Source organism: Amblyraja radiata, chromosome 20 (assembly GCF_010909765.2).
Source record: "Amblyraja radiata isolate CabotCenter1 chromosome 20, sAmbRad1.1.pri, whole genome shotgun sequence".
NCBI classification, from domain to species: Eukaryota; Metazoa; Chordata; class Chondrichthyes; order Rajiformes; family Rajidae; genus Amblyraja; species Amblyraja radiata.
The window spans coordinates 19,663,498-19,681,928 of record NC_045975.1 but is presented as its reverse complement, the minus strand read 5'-3'; the positions used below and the strand labels follow the sequence as shown (position 1 = coordinate 19,681,928).

At 39.2% G+C, this 18,431-nt stretch overlaps 1 protein-coding gene across 7 annotated transcripts in view; it reads left to right on the top strand.

Annotated features, from left to right (window-relative positions):
* Positions 1-18,431, top strand: part of kmt5b (lysine methyltransferase 5B) — a 46,145-nt gene that overhangs the window by 9,132 nt on the left and 18,582 nt on the right. For 5 of the 7 annotated variants that reach the window (XM_033038942.1, XM_033038941.1, XM_033038939.1 and 2 more), the window contains 5 exons: positions 5,180-5,424; positions 7,252-7,405; positions 11,173-11,338; positions 13,885-13,994; positions 16,482-16,648. In XM_033038942.1, coding sequence (XP_032894833.1) covers positions 5,262-5,424; positions 7,252-7,405; positions 11,173-11,338; positions 13,885-13,994; positions 16,482-16,648 — 760 coding nt within the window. In that variant the 5' untranslated portion in view covers positions 5,180-5,261. Of the gene's footprint in view, positions 1-5,179; positions 5,425-7,251; positions 7,406-7,604; positions 7,762-11,172; positions 11,339-13,884; positions 13,995-16,481; positions 16,649-18,431 lie in introns of those variants that run through there. The other 2 variants (XM_033038944.1, XM_033038945.1) reach the window with 2 other exon arrangements.

Here is an 18,431-nt window from a genome sequence, read left to right as displayed (position 1 = left end):
GAGACTGCAAAACTGAAAGGTGGAGTGGGGAGATTTGAAAAACAGATGTTACTTTTTGGGATTAAAAACCCCTGGTGGTGTATAAAATGAGGCAGGTAGAACAGCCATTTTGGAAAAGCTATGTTTAGTTTATTGTCATGTAAACTGAGGTACAATGAAAAGCTTTTGTTTGTGTACTATCTAGTCAAAGAAGAGACTACATGATTACAATCAAGCCGTTCACAGTCCACAAACTATTTGGGAGTAGCTGTGATTGAGGGCAAGCTTGTGAGGCTTTGGCGAGGCGGAAAAGCAATTATTATGCCAAAATTAAGATATAGGAGTGTCTTTATAACTTTAATAGTATACTATAATAGTATATAACTTTATATACTATTGTTGTAAGATGTGGGAGAACAGGGAAGCTTTCAGTGACTATACCTGTATCCAGCTGCTACTCCTGACTCACCGCATGAAGGAACTGAAGCTGAATGTACTCTGGATCATCTGGGATGCTGAGAGCATCATAGAAAGTAACTGGGATATCACCAGGCAACTTAAAGGAAGTAGACACTGCAGGAATCCTACGTGGCTATTCCCCGCAAACAAATATACCATTTTGGATACTGTTGAGAGGGCTGGTTGCTGTGGAAAAAGCAGCAGCAGCCAATTCCCTAGCACCTAAACTGGCTCTGAGGCACAGCAAAAAGGAGTCGTCAGATACACCTATAATGATGGGAGTCTCGATAGTTAGGGGTATAGACTTCTGTGGCTGCAAACTGGATTCCAGGATAGCATTATCACCCTGGTCTCATGTCCACGATATCTCAAACCGGCTGCAGTACATTCTCATGTGGGAATTGCATGGGGGGAATTTTGGGAAACTGCATTACATCCCTACTTAGTTGTTTAGTGGGGATGGAGGAGTGTTCCAGGAATACTGGAGGGATGCGAATATTGTGCCTTTACTTAAGAAAGAGTGCAAAGCAGAAACTGGGAAGTATATATCAGTAAGTTTAACATCTTTTTGCAGGGAAGTTTCTGGAGACGTATCTGAGGGATAAAGGGAGATTTTAATTTTGAAAGACAAGAGTTGATCTTCTCCTTCTTCTTCTTCTTCTACTTCTACTTCTTCTTCTTCTTCTTCTTGCGTATGGCGTGCACAGCCTAAAGTTGTAGGACAACTTGTTCTATTTGATCTTATTTGATTGTGCATGCCAGGTTGATTGCATTATTTGAAACAGGGTGGACCACGTGAAGGTTGCAATCTCCCACCCCACAAGAGTTGATTAAGCATAGTCAACGGGATTTTGTGTGAGTGATTGTGTCTCACGAATTTGGCTGAGTCTTTTGAAGAAGTAACCAAGAAGGTTGACAAGATCAGAACCATGGACATGTCGATATCAACTCCAGTAAACCCTTCGATAATATTCTGCTTAGTAGGCTTTGATCACATGGGATCTTGGGAGAGCTATCTAACTCGATATAGGGTGACACAACGGTAGAGGTGCTGCCTTGCAATGCCAGAGAACTGGGTTCGATCCTGTTTGCACAGTGTTTGTACGTTCTCGCTGTCAAACCATGGGTTTTCTCTGGGTGCACTGGTTTCCTCCCACATTCCAAAGACATGGAAAGAGGTTAATTGGCTTCTGTAAATTGTTTGTTTAGTTTATTAACATGTGTACCGAAGTACAGTGAAAAAACCTTTTTGTTGCGTGCTCTCCAGTCAGCGGAAAGACTACATTATTATAATCAAGACGTTCATAATACAGGATAAAGGGATTAACGTTTGGTACCGGATAAAGTCTGATCAAAGATAGTCTGAAGGTCTCCAATGAGTTAGATGGTAACTCTGGATTGTTCTCTGGAAGTGGCGGCGCTGTTGAATGGCTGCGGCTCGCCTGCAGTCCGTCTGTCTTTACTTTTTTTGTTGTTTTATTTTTGTCTTGTTTTAGTCGAATTTTAGTTATTAGGCTGTGTTATGTGTGGGGGGGGGGGCTGAAACATGGTTTTCTGTCTCTCCCTTCGGGGGAATGCGACTCTCCTTGTCGTATCCCCCTTGGTGTGTTTTCTTGGCCATTAATTCAACATGGCTGGTCCAGGACAAGTTGCTGGTGATATTTACTCCTAGGAACTTCAAGCTTTTAACCATCTTTACTTCAGTTCCGTCAATGTATACCGGGTATGTGCACCACTTTCTTCCTGACGTCGATCACAATCTCCTTTGTCTTGCTGACATTGAGGGAAAGGTTGTGCTATTGACACCACGTTACTATGTTCCCAATCTCCTCCCTGTACTCTGCCTCATCATTATTTGACATCCAGCCCACGAAGGTGGTTGTTGTCTGCGAATTTGCGCAAATTGAGTTGGATTTGAGGGCCTCAAAGTGGTTGGTGCATAAGGAGTAAAGAAGGGGGCTGAGAATGCATCTTTGTGGAGCACTGGGATTATCATAGGAGAGGATGATTTATCACCTATCCTCGCTAATTGTGGTGTGCCTGTCAGGAAGTCCAGGATCCAGTTGCAGAAATGAGTGCTGACTATGAATATGGAGATGTCCCTGGTGTGTAGGATAGAACATCTGTACAGGTGATTGCTGGTCGCTGCAGACTCGGTGGGCTGAAGGCCTGTTTGCATGCTGTATCATTAAACTAAACTGGATATTGAATTGGCTTCATAATGGGAAACAGAAGGTGGTAGTGGAAGGTTGTTTTTCAGGCTGACGGCCTGTGACTAGCGGTGTCCCACAGGGATTGGTGCTGAACTCATTGCTGTTTGTTGTGTGCATCAACCATTTGAATGAGAAAGTGCAAGGCACAATTAGTAAGTTTGCAGATCACACTAAAATAGGTGGTATCATACACTGAAGATGGCTACCAAGGGACCTAGATCTGCAGGGCAAGTGGGTCGTAAATGGCAAATCGAGTTTAATGCAGACAAGCGAGTCATGTTGGATTTTGGAAAGTCAAACCAGGGCAGGAACTTTTCAGTGAATGAAGTGCCCTGGGGAGTGTTGTAGAGCGGAAGGATCTTGGAGTGCAAATACATAGTTCCCTGAAAGTAGCGTCACAGACAGATACAGTGGTGAAGAAGACTTTAATGGGTTGACATTCATCAGTCAGAATTAAGTATAGTTAAGGTTCTGTTTCATGGTACAGTCCTTTATAATTGATAATTGACCAATAATTCTCAATCAGATTTGGGTCAGGCGAGTTACCAGATCAGTCCAAGACACATAACTCCTACTGTCCTATCCCCAGCCCTCACCCCTGTCGTGTTTTCACCCGCCACCTTCATTGCAAGGAGTCATCACCGCCCAGTGATGACACCTTCTCGTGTCTCTTATTCCTCCTACTCATGACCCCGGCCCATCTTCTACTCTCTCAGGACCTTTTTTATATCTAACTGCTGGCGAGACATCAACCATCTTTATTTCTCTACTTTACTTACCCACTCCAGTCTCACCCCCTCCGAATGCATAGCCCTCCGTTCACCTTGCTACAATCCCAACATGTTCATAAAACCTGCCGACAAAGCAAGTGCTGTTGTAGTCTGACGAGCTGACCTCTACCTTGATGAGGCCTTGCTCTCGATTACCTCCTTATACCTACCCCTTGACCATGATCCCACCAATAAATACCAGGCCATTATCTCCCTGACTGTCTTTGATTTCATCACCCTCCATAGCCTCCAACTCGCTATATAAATCCCATCCATTATTATTATTATTATTATTATTATTATTATTATTACCTCCTCCCCAGAATCCACAAACAGAACTGCCCTGGCCGGCCCATCGTTTCCGCCTTCTCCTGCCCCCCTGAACGCATCTCCACATACGTGATTCTATCCTATTTCCCCACCCCCACCCTCTTCCAATCCCTTCCCACTTATGAAAGTTGAATTCTCTCATTTTAGGTCACTTCAGTAGAACTGTAGTAAGTCGGGCTGCTTAAGCTTTTCGTCTCCTTTTCATATATTGTATAACTTCCTGTTTTCCAATAGTTATCAATATTTTGCATCAAAAATTGCTGAAGAAATGGCACTTTACCAAAGGGAAGACCATCTTGAATTTACTTTCATTATTTTCCAATGAGAGTAATAGAATGAAGTCAAATTTGTCCATTTCAATTTGGAGCTGAAGCTTGCAACTCTTCAGAATACAATTATGTGCCATTGTTTTTAACAAATCAGTTTAGGCATCAAATACGGGCATAGTTTTTTTTAAGATAAACACAAAATGCTGGAGTGACTCAGTGAGACAGGCAGCGTCTCTGGATAGAAGGAATGGGTGATGTTTCGGGTCGAGACCCTTCTTCAGACTGAGAGTCAGGGGAGAGGGAGATGGGGATAAGGAAGAGTAAAGTGTGTGAAAACGAGACATCAAAAGAGAAGAAGTTCCAGGAAAATGTAGAATAGATCATTGTTAGCTAGGAGAAAGTGACAACAAAGCAAACAGATAAAATGTAATCTGGGACAGTCAGACCAGTAGGAGAACTGGGAAGGATAAAGAGGGAGGGAATCAAGGGTTACGAAGTTAGAGGTCAATATTCCTACCACTGGGCTGTCCCAAGTGAAATATGAGGTGCTGTTCTGCTAATTTGCACTGAGCCTCACTCTGACAATGGAGGAGGCCCAGGACAGAAAGGTCCATGTGGAAATGGGAGGGGGAGTTAAAGTGTTTAGCAACCGGCAGATCAGGTAGGTGTCGGTGGACTTTGGTTTAGCGGAAGATAATTATTAATGGAATATTTATGAACACATTCTTGGTTGCTCATGAAGCTTTTGAAATTTCAAATCACTCTGCAAAGTCCTCAACCAGTTGGGCATTACGGGGCTGGCAAAGAGGAGGGCCATTCAATCCGCAAGCGAAGCCGCAGAGAAAACCATTGGGTGGCTTTGGATTAAGAGGATTGATCCGTGGGCGGTTGCTGCTGGGACGCTAGTCGGGCCTTGATCAACCCCGGCTGAGTCGCCTGGGTGAGGGTATCTGATGTTGTGAGACTCGAAACACCCGATGACCCCAGGTCACATCACTGAGGATGCATCCCAGCGCATCTAGAAGGTGTATCTTTCACACAATGAAATTGGTTGCTCATGAAGCTTTTGAAATTTCAAATCAGCTTTAAATTATTGCTAATTTTGCAGGTTATTTATTAAAATAGTCTGGTTGATGTAGTAATTTATTTTCTTCAACAGGAAGAAGATCAGAATTTCTTGTAAAGAAAGCTGCCTTGTTCTGATACAGGCTAAATGCAACTGCTTCAGCTAGTTTGTGGCTATGAAGTGGTTCGGAGAAACAAATAATATGTTTGTAAATGGCGCCAGGAGAAATGGGGGAAGATTTCCCAGTGAACATCATCAGAGTCAATCGAAGTTGCAGCATTCCGGAAGGGGAAATTCAAGGACCAACACAAGACTCGCACTTGGAAAACGCAGCACCCGTAAGTGACTTTTATGATTGTTCTGTTTAAGATGGAACTGCAGATGCTGGAAAATTGAAGGTAGACAAAAATGCTGCATCTATTAAGCGAAGGAAATAGGCGACGTTTCGGGTCTGAAGAAGGGTCTCGACCCGAAACGTCGTCTATTTCCTTCGCTCCATAGATGTAGCAATGTTACAAAATTTTGAGATTTTAAAAATCAAGTCTGTAATTTATCCCATCAGATAAAGCATAAAAATAAGTTTAATTTGACACCTAATTCACTTTCATATCTCAAGTATTTAAAAAGTTATGGCCATTTTCATACTGGGAAATGAGCATCTTGTTCCCTATTGATTTTCTATGGACATAACAAAAAAGCTGTGATCGTGAACAGTCAAAAGCCCATAACTTTCTTAAAAATTAAGAGAACTGAATGAAATTTTCAGTTATCATAGATTGAAGCATTCTGAAACAAATATAAAATAATCTTACTTGGATGACCTGAAATTAAAGCATATAATTAGTTAGTTACCTAATTGTAGCTAATTTCAGACTTCAATTACTAGATCTAAACATCTATCCATTTCTTAATAAATGATTAACATTTTTAAATAGCCTAAATGTCCAAATAATATTCACAAATAATTCACAATAAAACATGATTTTAAAATCTCATTTACATTAATTTATAGGCCAAATGGAAGGAATTTAGTGTTTAATTGCTGTAAATAAATGCCCATTTAAATCAGCTTTCCAGTGGGTCCCTGTGGAACGCGCTGGTTTAGAACGTTCACATTGCGGTAGATTTGTGCCCCAAATGCCGAGAAAAATACTGCGGGATATAATGGGCCCAAATTGAGCTACTCGCAATATTAAACTTAGTATAAAGGGATCTTTAGAAGCCCTTTTTAATGTAAAAATATACAACCTAACTTCTGCAATTTGCTTTATGAGACCCTGCGGTTGCTGGCGGTCGCGGGTTTAGAGATTGATTTTTAAACTACTATAACTATTATTCAAGGCCTTTAAACCTAATAATAGCTTTTGCGACGGGGTCTTCCAGCGATTTTTCGTTAATAATTAACTAGGCTGAACATTTTCGATTGGAACAGCTTAGAGAAAATCGCGTTTTAAACCCGCCCCCTCTAAACGGCGCCAAAATCGCGCACACCCTCAGCAGCAGATCTTCAACGACGCTTCAGGTAGGCTTTGCAACATACCTAATAGATGCTGCCTCACCCGCTGAGTTTCTCCAGCATTTTGTCTACCTTTATGATTGTTCTGGTAGTTAATTTTTGGAATTTAATCACACTATAATGTGCATGTACAAATTATTAGCTGCATTGTAAAAGTAGAACTTGAAGAGGAAATTCCTTGGAAATATTTAGTGAGATATTATCAAACTACTTAGTTATGTAACAAAAATGAGGGTTTTTACTCGTTATTTTCCTTGAAGTGAATGCCGTCTCTGCCTAGTTAATGTAACAGTTATAACTGAGGTTGTAATCTTTTATTCCAAATTGTAAATGTCATCCACTTAAAAGTTGACTCATAAAATGGAGTTGATGATGAAAAAGGACATTTGTATGATATTTATATTTTACACAAAAATCTTGATGGCAAATGTAAATAATGCAAATAACAACTTCAGTAATATTTTTGATCCAATGTAAATGTATATTTACGGATAAATTGGAAATGATTCAAACTTAGCAAAAATGATTACACATGCAAGAATACTTAATTGGCAGTAGAACATCCAGAGGTCGTATAGTGTTAAATAACTGCAAGTTCTTTCTCTAAATACCATTTAAGGCCACAGCCATTGTTATATTTTTGTTTTAGGCATTATGGGTTTTGAGGGTCACTGCTCCCGATATGTACCTTCCACTGGAATGACAGCAAAAGAGCTGTGCGAAAATGATGATCTAACAACAAGCTTAGTCCTTGATCCCTATCTGGGGTTCCAGACTCACAAAATGAACACCAGGTATGTCAGGCAAGTATCGACCACTCCAATTTTCAAATCTAAATAGATTGCTGAAGCATTAGCGGTAAACTATAATCTATTTATGGATGCGATACAAAATTATTATTTTTTTTCTCCCATTTTTCTCCTGTTGTAGGTTGCTCACCAACTCACAACCTCCTCCAACCAGGAGGGTGAGATGGTCTGGGCCGCGGACTTCTCGATGACCGCCAACAGTAACGACCCGTGTTTGGCAGGCAGGTGTGACTGAAATGGGGTGAGCCTGACGCTGTCAGTTCCTCCTACCTCCCCCGAGATGGAACGCCTCGCTTCTGCGCGACGCTCTTGCAGCCTAGCCAAGAACTGACCAAACTGACCCGATTGAGGTAGGGGGATTCAAGTAGCAGGCAGTCCTGGGACTCGAACCCGCGACCTCCTAGTTTGGAGGCAAGCGCTGTATGGGCAATGTGACTTAAAATGTTCACTATATAGTTTTACTGAAATGAGGTTCAGTCCACACTACTCCAAAATCCAAATCATTCCCCAAACCCCCACCTTTTTGTTATTTTAAACAATTTTGCTTAATTTTAAAGGAAAGCTGTTTGGTACAAACGGCTGTTGAAGGTACCTTTTGGTATCAAAAGTCCAGACTCCCAATTTTATTTATTTTTTATTCTAGCAATAGTTTTCTTGATCTAAGTATGTTTTGTCCAAAATAGCAGAAAAATAAAATGTTATGCATCATGGTCAGGCATTTTGACTATTTTCTTACCTGTGCTTTGCAAAAAACAAAATTGTATAGGACGTCATTGAGGTTTCTCATACATCAAAATGTGTGTCAAAATTGGCACTTACAGAAAATTTGTCATTGACATGATTATGGGAATAAAAATCTGTTGTACAAGAAGAATCCTGCAACTAAAATGTTTCAGGAAATGTTACATATATAAAAGGCTGAAGAAAATATTAAAGTCAAATGTGTGACCATTTGATGCTGAAACTTGTATTGAAGTCAAATGTGTGTGCTCATTTGATGCGGACACTCTCGAATAAAGTGTCTCACAACCTGGAGGTGATCAGATAAGTAAAACGGAATGGTAAGTCAAAGATGTTATTAGGCTGTATGTCATTTTGATATACAAAATGTGTTGTGTTTTCTAAATGGTGAGTATTATTTTTAATGGTGCAATTTGTACTTTTATGAAGGCAAACAATTATGGGTGAGTAATTGAAACTCGCACATATTTATTGAGATGGTGTCCGATAATTGGCAACAGTTTTTGTGAATGTTGTTGGATATTCTGCTTTTCTCCAGCCTTTATTTTCATTATTAGCTGCAGGTCTATTTTTTATTGTGTAATTGTGAACTTGGTCTCATTGGAACTGAAGAACATCAAAAAGAGATTTAAGTTTAAAGGTTGATCAAACTTGTGGATGAATATTAAATATTAATTTAAGCTAAATAGAATGTTGGTCTTTAGATCCAGGGGATTGAGTACAGAGGATGTCGGGTGAAATACACTGAGAAAACCAATGGTTTAAGTTCATTTGAGTATTGTACTTTGGAAAAGATGCATTGGTTTAGATCAGGTTCCAAATGATCTGGGCTATAACTGATTAATTAGAATAACTAGTTGCATAGGCCTGACATATTTTGCTCACTATGTATTCATTGACTGGATGTCAAGAGAGTGAGTCAAGGATGTTTTATTTTCAAATGTTCCAGATAAAACAATGAAATTCTTACCTGCTGCAGCACAACAGAATATGTAAACATAGTACACTGAATACAATATGATAAACGAGAGAGAAAAAAGTTCAGTGTGTATATATACACGCATTCCCAAGCACGTGCGCACACACACTCTTGCACACACTCTCACACACACAAAAATAAACAATTGTAGTGCAATAATAATAATAATCTATTGTAGTTCAGAGCTTATTTGAGGTTGTAATGTTTAATAGCCTGATGGCTGTAGGGAAGAAGCTGTTCCTGAACCTGGGTGTTACAGTTTTCAGGCTCCTGTACCTTCTTCCTGATGGCAGTGGTGAAATGATCCCGATGGATTTGACTGTTATTATCCTTTCCTAATTGTTGTAGAAAACTCTGCAATTTGGTAAGTGGTGATGCCACATAATGGTGTAGCCATAAAACCTGCATTTTATACATTAATGTTATCTATAGCCATGGTGCACCAAATTTCGAGGGAGAGTGTATTTAGGAAATTGGATGCTAATTCGGCAGGCTCATTCAGCCTGGATCGGTTTGAACTACTGTGCTATTGAAGCAGAACTCATCCAGACAAATGGAGAGCATCACATTATGCAGTATTCTTGTGCTTTGCAGACGTTGGGAAATAGTTGAGGTGTTATTACCTAGCAAACTGGTTGGTCCCGTTAGGTTTCTGGTCAATGTTGATGGTAGGGGACTTATCAATGGTAATTCCGTTGAATGTTAAGAAAATAAGTTTGGAGTCTCCGGTTGGAGATGATCATTGCCCGGCACTGTGACTGGTGGGCTTTCAATCTATGTTTGAATATTATCCAAGTTTTGCTGCATGTTGGCATGGGCTCCTTCAGTTGTGAATAAAATTGAACATTGCGCAGTAATTGGAAAACAATGATACTTCTGACTTTAATAAAGCCAGGTCAGGAACACTGCCTTGGGAAACTACGTTATTAGTGTCTTGTGATAGAAACGATTGAACTGATAACCAGCAGTTGCACAGAGCAGGTCTCAAATCTGTGGAGAAATTGTTCTTATTTCAATTCAATAATTTTACAGAGAATACTTGGTACTTCACTTTTGTGAAGTACTGTCATACTCATCTTACTTTGAATCCAGCAATTCTGTCCGTGATATGACCAATGAAATCTGGAGCTGAATGGCTCTAATGTTTACAGTTTTTCTTTTCTATTTAACCCTCAAATAAGATTCCAAACAAATGTTTGCTCCATTCAGAATGCTGTCTTCCACAAAGTCATCCCTTTCCAGCCCTGCCTTGGCTCCTCAGCTACTGAGAACGTTGTATGAATCGTTGTTTCCCCCCCCCCCCATACCTTTTCCAATACAAAGTCCCAAAGATTATGAGAAGCAGTTGGACAGTCCAGATTCCCAGCCTGATGACATTGATTAATTAAAATCTATAGATAATTGGTGATCAATTACGATTGGGTCAATGTTATTGAGGATATATACTAAAATTTTAGCCAAACGATTACTAATGCTAATATTTATTTGTTCAGCCTTTCATATAACACATCCAGAAATTTGTCATCTAATCCACTCATTGTTATTCATATGCTTGGTGACCTCTGCTCCTAGTTACGTGATACTTTGACTTTGAAATTCTAATCCCTGATTTTACATCAATCTATTGCCTTTCTCCCTCTTTCTCCACCCCACCCCCCCCATAAATCAATTTTTATTCTTTCATTATTCGTGAAAGAAATGAATATAAAGCCGATTCTTCTGCCATTGCTATGAAAATAAAAAGGAAATCTCCCGAACCTCGCTGCTTCAAATTCTGAGACGGCTTGTCCAACATTTTGGTTATATAATTAAATACCTCCTTGTGGCTTTGTTATTGTGCTGGGAACAGGCCTTGAGATTTATTACTGCATTAGGAGCTCTATAAATACGTTTCTAAAAAGTAGTCATCGTAACTGTCCATAAAAGGAGGATAAAGCATATATGTTTTGATCTTCCAATAGCATTTCTCAGTTCAATGCTGCATTGTATAACCTTTATACGATGAATATTAAAACTTACACTTCAATTTTTTTCTCTTCAGATTTCGACCTATAAAAGGAAGACAAGAAGACCTGAAAGAAGTAATAGAGGATTTCAAAAAGAGAGAAAATTTAGAAAAAGCGTTCAAAGCATTAACTACAGGAGAATGGGCGCGACACTATTTTCTCAACAAAAATAAAAGTCAAGAGAAATTATTTAAGGAACATGTATGTGGTGTTTTCTTTATTTGAATTTTTTTTTCCATTCTAACTTTTTCAGATAATGATATTTGATTAAGAGAACTAATTATTCCAACAACATACTCTAGTTCTCAAAGGTTTTGATATAATTTGTTGAAAGTTTATATTTGTAACATAAAAGCTTTTTAAGATTTAAGGTTTCTACTTTGCATCTTTTCACATTATCAACTGTTAAACTTCTGAAGAACATAATTATAAATGACTTCTGTGCAAAATATTTGAATGTGCTTTCATCTGTTATTGAATAATAAAACTCTGATTGTAAAGCATGCTGTTTTGTATTGTCCATATGGCCCTGTTTCTTAAGCAGAATAACTTTTAGGAGGTCAAATTGACTCAATAGATTGCTTTTGGAACAAATGTCATTTGTCAGGGTAGTTGGCTTGAATATGTGGTTTGGGGGGAACTACCACTCTGAAGGGTACCACATGTGGACTGGTTTGTGAATATGGAACATATTTTCAGCAATAGATTTGAGGATGCAAATAATTTTATGTTGTAGATGACTTCACTTTCACGGTGCACTCCACACATGGTCTTCCATGAACCCATTTAAGAAGTGTCTACCTTAAATTGCTAAAGTTAATGCTGTGGATTTATATTTCTTACAGACTAATAGAGATGATAATCTTATTTGGCTCCTTGCCGTCCTTTGCATTGAAAGGAATCAATCCTCCATGTCTGTGTAGTACAATCAAAAGAATTTAAGAAATAGGAGGAGGAGTGGGCCATCTGGAGCTTCAAGCCTGCTCTATTATTCTCTAAAATCATGGTTAATTTTCTACCTGTACACATTTTCCAGTACTTTTTCCATACGCCTCAAATCCCTTAAGGCCCTGGAATCTTTTGGTCTGTTCTGAATGAGGATTAAAAATTGAGCTGACAAAAACAGAGAATTCCAATGGTTCTGAGTGAAGAGATTTCTTCTACTCTGTCCAAAATGCTTTATTCTGAAATGGGACCCGTAGTCCTCAGCTGGGGAAATACTTTCATTGTATTCAGCCCCGTGGGGGAAAAAAAATATTCTCCAAGAGATCTCATTTTTCAGAGAAATACAGCCACAATCTACTCCATCGCTCCTTGTACATCAAACCTGCCATCCCTGGAATAATTCGAATGATTCTTGCTACAAAGGATTGCATTGCCTTTGTATATATTTTCTGGGGTAAGAAGATCAAAATTGTGTCCAATACTTTGTGTAATTTCACAAAGGTGGTATAAATTTGCGGTACAACTTCCTTTCGCTTGTGTCCAAATTCTCTCAACTTTGATTCAAGTGGTTTGTTATATATTTATGGTCAGGGTAAGTTTGAGCAGTGCTAGCCCCTTCCATTCTCACCAGTACTAATTACGTAGAATGTATACGGAGAGTCTACATCAGTCTGAAGAAGGGTCTTCGCTCAATAGATGCTGCCTCACTCGCTGAGTTTCTCCAGCATTTTTGTCCACATAGAATGTATATATTCCTTTTTTGTAAGAGTGGAGTGGGAATAACATGACAAAGGGTTCTGGATTCAAAAAATAAATTGGATGAGGGGTGTAGCCTGTGTTTTGCATGTGCAGTGTTTTGCTGAATTATAGGCCTGAGTCACACAGGTCTTTTGGTCCTCCATGTCTATACTGACCATGCAATACCTAACTATACTAGTTAGATTTACCACTACTTGGCCTATAATCTGCTATGCTTTAGCAATTCGGGTGCTCATCCAGACGCTTCTTAAATGTGAGAATACCCATCACCATTACCTACTCGGGCGTTGTGTCCAGATTGCAACTGCCCTCAGATCCCTCTAACACTTCTTGCTCGACACCTTCAATGTGTGCCCTTTAGTCTTGGACTCCTCAGCCATGGGGAAATATTTTCCCTATTTATTCCCCCTCATAATTTTGTACACCCCGTCAGATCCCTTCTCAGCTTCCTCTGCTTCAAGGAAAACAAACTTATGCTATCATCTCTACTAATAATTGATGCCATCCCAAGCAACATGCTGGTGAATCTCCTTTTGCACCCTCTTCAGTGAAATTACAGAACTGCCCACTGTATGCATAACCACAATTTCTTATAAGGCTGTACCAAGACCTCCCAGTACTTTTATGCCCTGGCAAATAGAAGTAATGATCCCATACGCCATCTTTGCCAATATACATACTTACCTTGCCACTTTCAGGATTCTTAGACAAACACCATTTTTTCTTTGTTCTCAATGATCTGTAGAGTTCTACCATTCCTAGTCCATATCCTATTCTTATTTGACTCCACCAAATGCATCACCTCATGTTTATTAGGACTAAATTCCATCTGCCACTACCCTACCTGTTAACTAACTTCAATCTGTAGACAATTGAACTCGCTATCAATAACACTGTATCTTAAAAGCTTTGTTGGATTAATATTTGAGATTGTATTGGAATTTATTGGAAATAGTGATTCATTGAAGTTGGTTAAAGTTTAGCTGTATAAAATTAACATATAAAAAAATTGACCCACAAAATGTTTAATGTATTTTGGGCAGGTTTTTATTTATCTGAGAATGTTTGCAGCTGAGAGTGGATTTGAACTCTTACCATGTAATCGGTATTCCTCTGAGAAAAATGGAGCCAAGATAGTTGCAACCAGGGAATGGTAAGACCTGAACTAATGTAAAATTATAGATTAATTTTTGCATGTAATTATTTAATATCTGATGCTGATATCATGTTAGGCGGTCACAGTTGGGATTTGTTTAATAACACCTGCAAAGCACTTTGGAACGTTTTACTGCACTGAAGATTGTATTTAAAAATATTTACTTTTTAAAGTCACAAACATTGATTCTATTGTTTAAAAAAAACCTATTCACTTTGCTACAAGCAGGATATTGCTTCAAATTGGAAACTGGTCTTGAGTAGAAACAAAATTCAGGTCCATGACCATTCGTTAGAACTATGTCAGAGATGAATAACATTTAATCAAGTTCAGTGTTGGAAAGGAAGATGGATGATTGAACAAAAGATCAAGTGTAGGGCTGGAGGGTGATAGATTGAGTGTAGTCATTGGTAAATGGAAGTGAAAATATGATGCATAAGAACAAGAATTGGTATTGATGGGTTAGCCATTTTTTTAAAAAATAGAGACATTTTTAAAATTCGCATTGACTTTATGATGCAGTGCCCAGAGCCTTGCCACCTTGTTAAAGGCACAAGTAGAGTGTGTGTTGGAATGTACTCCATTTGCTATCCAATGCAAAATATCTCACTTTCAGTGGCAGAGTAGCTACCACACTAAAATGTATTCCCTTTTCACCCTTTGGTCATGGTGTATACATATATCAAATGATTTGCAGCAACTCACTACAGCTTCTTCACATACATTTCCTACACCCTTGACCTCTGCCACTCAGAAACCAAGGGTAGCGAATACATATGAATTTCATTACCTGCAATTTCTTTAAATGCATCTAAATTCTGAAGTATCTCCATTCTGTCATTATTTCCAAATTAAAATCCTGGAAGTCCTTACCCATCGACACTTTCTTCTACAAGGTATCAATACTGTTTGATGAATTTAAACAGGTTTCTCATTGCCCTTAGGAAAGTGTGCTATTTCTGAACAGCGCTTAAACCTTGTGGAGAATTTTTATTTAAATAGAAGAAGGCACAGAAAACCTGGCAAGAGATTTGATGCTTCAGTGACCGAGTAATGCTGTGGAATTAAAGCAGATAGATCAGCTTGTTTAAACATTGACATTATATTCACAGATGGGAGATATGGTTGTCAGATCAGTATCCCTCATTATAGAACATTAGTACATGTGAAATCTTAGAAGTTAAAACTTGAGAAATAAACCTGAGTTAGGCACAAAAAGCTGAAGTAACTCAGCCGGACAGGCAGCATCTTCGGAGAGAAGGAATGGGAAACGTTTCTGGTTGAGTCCCTTCTTCAGACGTCTGAAGAAGAGTCTCGATCTGAAACGTCACCCATTCCTTCTCTCCAGAGATGCTGCCTGTCCCGCTGAGTTACTCCAACTTTTTGTATCTTTGGTTTAAACTAGCATCTGCAGTCTTTTCCTTCACATAAGCTGAAGTTCATGTACTGCTGCTAAAGTTAGAAAATATATTTTGAGGCAATTAACAGGGATTTAGCAAAAGAAAGATGTTTAATTTTAACTTGGATACAGAGGCAGGTTTTAAGGAGGAGTGATTGGAGTATGTAAGTGCAGTCATCATGTTGCTGAGTTATTGAAATATGATCTGAGAAGAAGTGGGCCTATTTATGATTGGAATAGGGAGAATTTCTCCTGAGTGCTGTGATTCTTTGGAGTTTTTTTGCTACCAAGACTTGCAGGAGCAGAGACCCTAGATATATTTAGGGCTGAGACAAGATTCTATTCTGTAAAGCAATCATGTTATATAGGATGATGACAAGAAAGTGCACTTGGAATATCAGATCAGCCGTAACAAAGCATTTTCCCCTCCCGCTGGTTTATAAAATGGGAACAATTTAAGTAAACATGACAATTAATAGGAGATAGAGTACCGGTAATTTAATCGGAAGAGAGTCATGAGGATATGAAAATAAAATAGATGGTCAAGGTGAGCTCAGAAACTGAGAGCAAGATGGGGTTTCAAGTGTGAACTTGATGAGCAAACTGATAGAAGACCTTGTATGTTATCTGGTATGTTAATTAACTATTAGGCAGGTCCTCGTTCAGTATATTTTTGTTTAGAGCTTTGAGTCCTATAATTTTTTTTGAGGATGTGCTTAAAATATATCTCAATGTGAAGTGGTTTCCATTTGCCTAAATCTAAAGTTAAAAGCACCTTCTCCACAGAGTGAACCTTCAGGTAGTGCTCTCTCGGCCTTAAATGCTCTGTTTAAATCTTTCACTATGCACATTTAGTCCCTCACATAATTTATGCTCAGTTTTAAAGATAATTCATGTTTATCTCCAATATTAGCACAGATAAACTACATGGGTTAGCATTTTGTAATGAATGATAACTTTGAAACGTAATAATATGTTTTCCACATACTCAATCTAGCAGGAATTATGTTTGTCGATTCTGTTAGTACCCATGCGTTTCATATACTAAAGATATTAATTCTATGCAATGTATCATTTGCAAATAGGAAGAAGAATGACAAGATTGAATTACTGGTTGGCTGCATAGCAGAGTTGTCAGAAATAGAAGAAAACATGCTACTTCGGCACGGAGAAAATGATTTTAGTGTTATGTTTTCTACAAGAAAGAACTGTGCTCAACTATGGCTAGGACCTGCTGCATTTATCAACCATGGTATGGAACCCTCTAAGTAATATACATTGCATTATTTTATGAGTAGCGTACCTTGAAGAGTAGTTGTATTCTTTAATTTTTTATCTAAACCACTTCCTCCAGCAGTTAATACCATATGCATACTTTTTCCTCTGTGTGGAAAAAGTTGCTCCTCAAGTTGCTATTAAAGCTTTTCCCCTCTCACCTTAAACCCAAGCCTTCATTCTCGACTCGCCAGTCCTAGGAAAAAGACTCCTTTACCATGCCAATGCTGATTTTGTATACCTCTCTATATAATCAACATTCAGCCACTCCAAGGAAATGCTTCCCAACTGCCTACCCATGCATGGTCTTCAGCTCGAGCCTTGTGGAAAACCCAACACGTGCCTGATGTCCCCATCTCCAGCTGTACACAGAATGTCCAATCCTGTTCTGACCACATAATCAATCATATTTCCATTCTCAATCCCCCGACTTTGATCGTGTCCCCAACCATTTTCCCGTCCTACAGCTGCACCCAGTGATATGCTGTAATGTAGAAAAAATAGCCATTTTTTATATAAAACATGCTGGAAACAGAAGTAGGCCAAAAATCCCTGAGCATTTGCATTTCCATTTCATTGGATCATCGACACCTCTCTTACCTTTCTTGATCTCTCTGTTTCCACCACAGTGGACAGACTATACTAAAATCCTACCAACTCTCTCAGTTATCTGGTCTGCATTGCTCTCACCCTGCCTCTTCCCGTATTCTGAATTTCTCTGACTTCATTGCACCTGCTTCCACGATGAGGTTTTCCATTCTTAGACATTCGAGATATTCTCTTCTTTAGTAAACATGGACTCCCCCCTGCTGTCATTGATGTCTATCTCCACCCCGTCCACCTTCTGCAGAGACCGCTCTGTCCGCAACTCCTTTGTTCACTTATCTTCCCGCCCAAACCACCTGCTCCCCAGGTACTTTCCCCTGCACCCACTAGAGATTTAACACATGTTCCTATACCTCCCTTATCTCCATCCAGGGACCCCAGCAGTCCTTCCAGGTGAGACAGAGATGTACACATTGGCCTCGTATAACCACATCTACTGCATCTGGTGTTCCTGATGTTGTCTCCTTAACATCAGCGAGACAAGTGAAGACTCGGCGTCCGCTGCCCCGTATTCTTGAGCTCTGATGGATCTGATGGATCTCCCAGTTGCTAACCAAATCTGACGACTCTTCCCATTCCCGTATTGACTTTTCTGTCCTGGTCCTCCTCCATTGCCAGAGTCAGGCCAAATGCAAACTGGAGGAGCAACACCTCATATTCCATTGGGTAGCTTATAATCAATGGCCTGAACATGAATTCTCCATTTTAAGTAACTACAAAGCCCTCCCCCTCTCCCTTCTTTTCCGCGTACCTTCTACAAGGTATAAATACTGTTTATACCTTGTAGAAGGTATAAACCGTATACCTTCTAATGATAAAAAAACAAATTCCACTTACCATCTTAATTACCTACACTGTAATGTAATTAATACTCTGGTTTTCTATTCGATAATCGGTGAGTTATAAATATGAGTTCCTAACATTGATCCCTAATGTACACCAGGCATTGTAGCTGACCAACTTGAAAATAATCCCCATGGGTTAATGCGCAGAGCACAACAAATATATATACATTATCCTCAATCCCAGGAATCATCAATCACCTTATTGAATGCTGTTTAATAATTGAGAGCAGTAGATCTATTGGCTCTTCTTTGCTCCCTGGGTTGCATCATCCAAGAACTCTACTGCATTTGTAAACAGTATCCATCTTT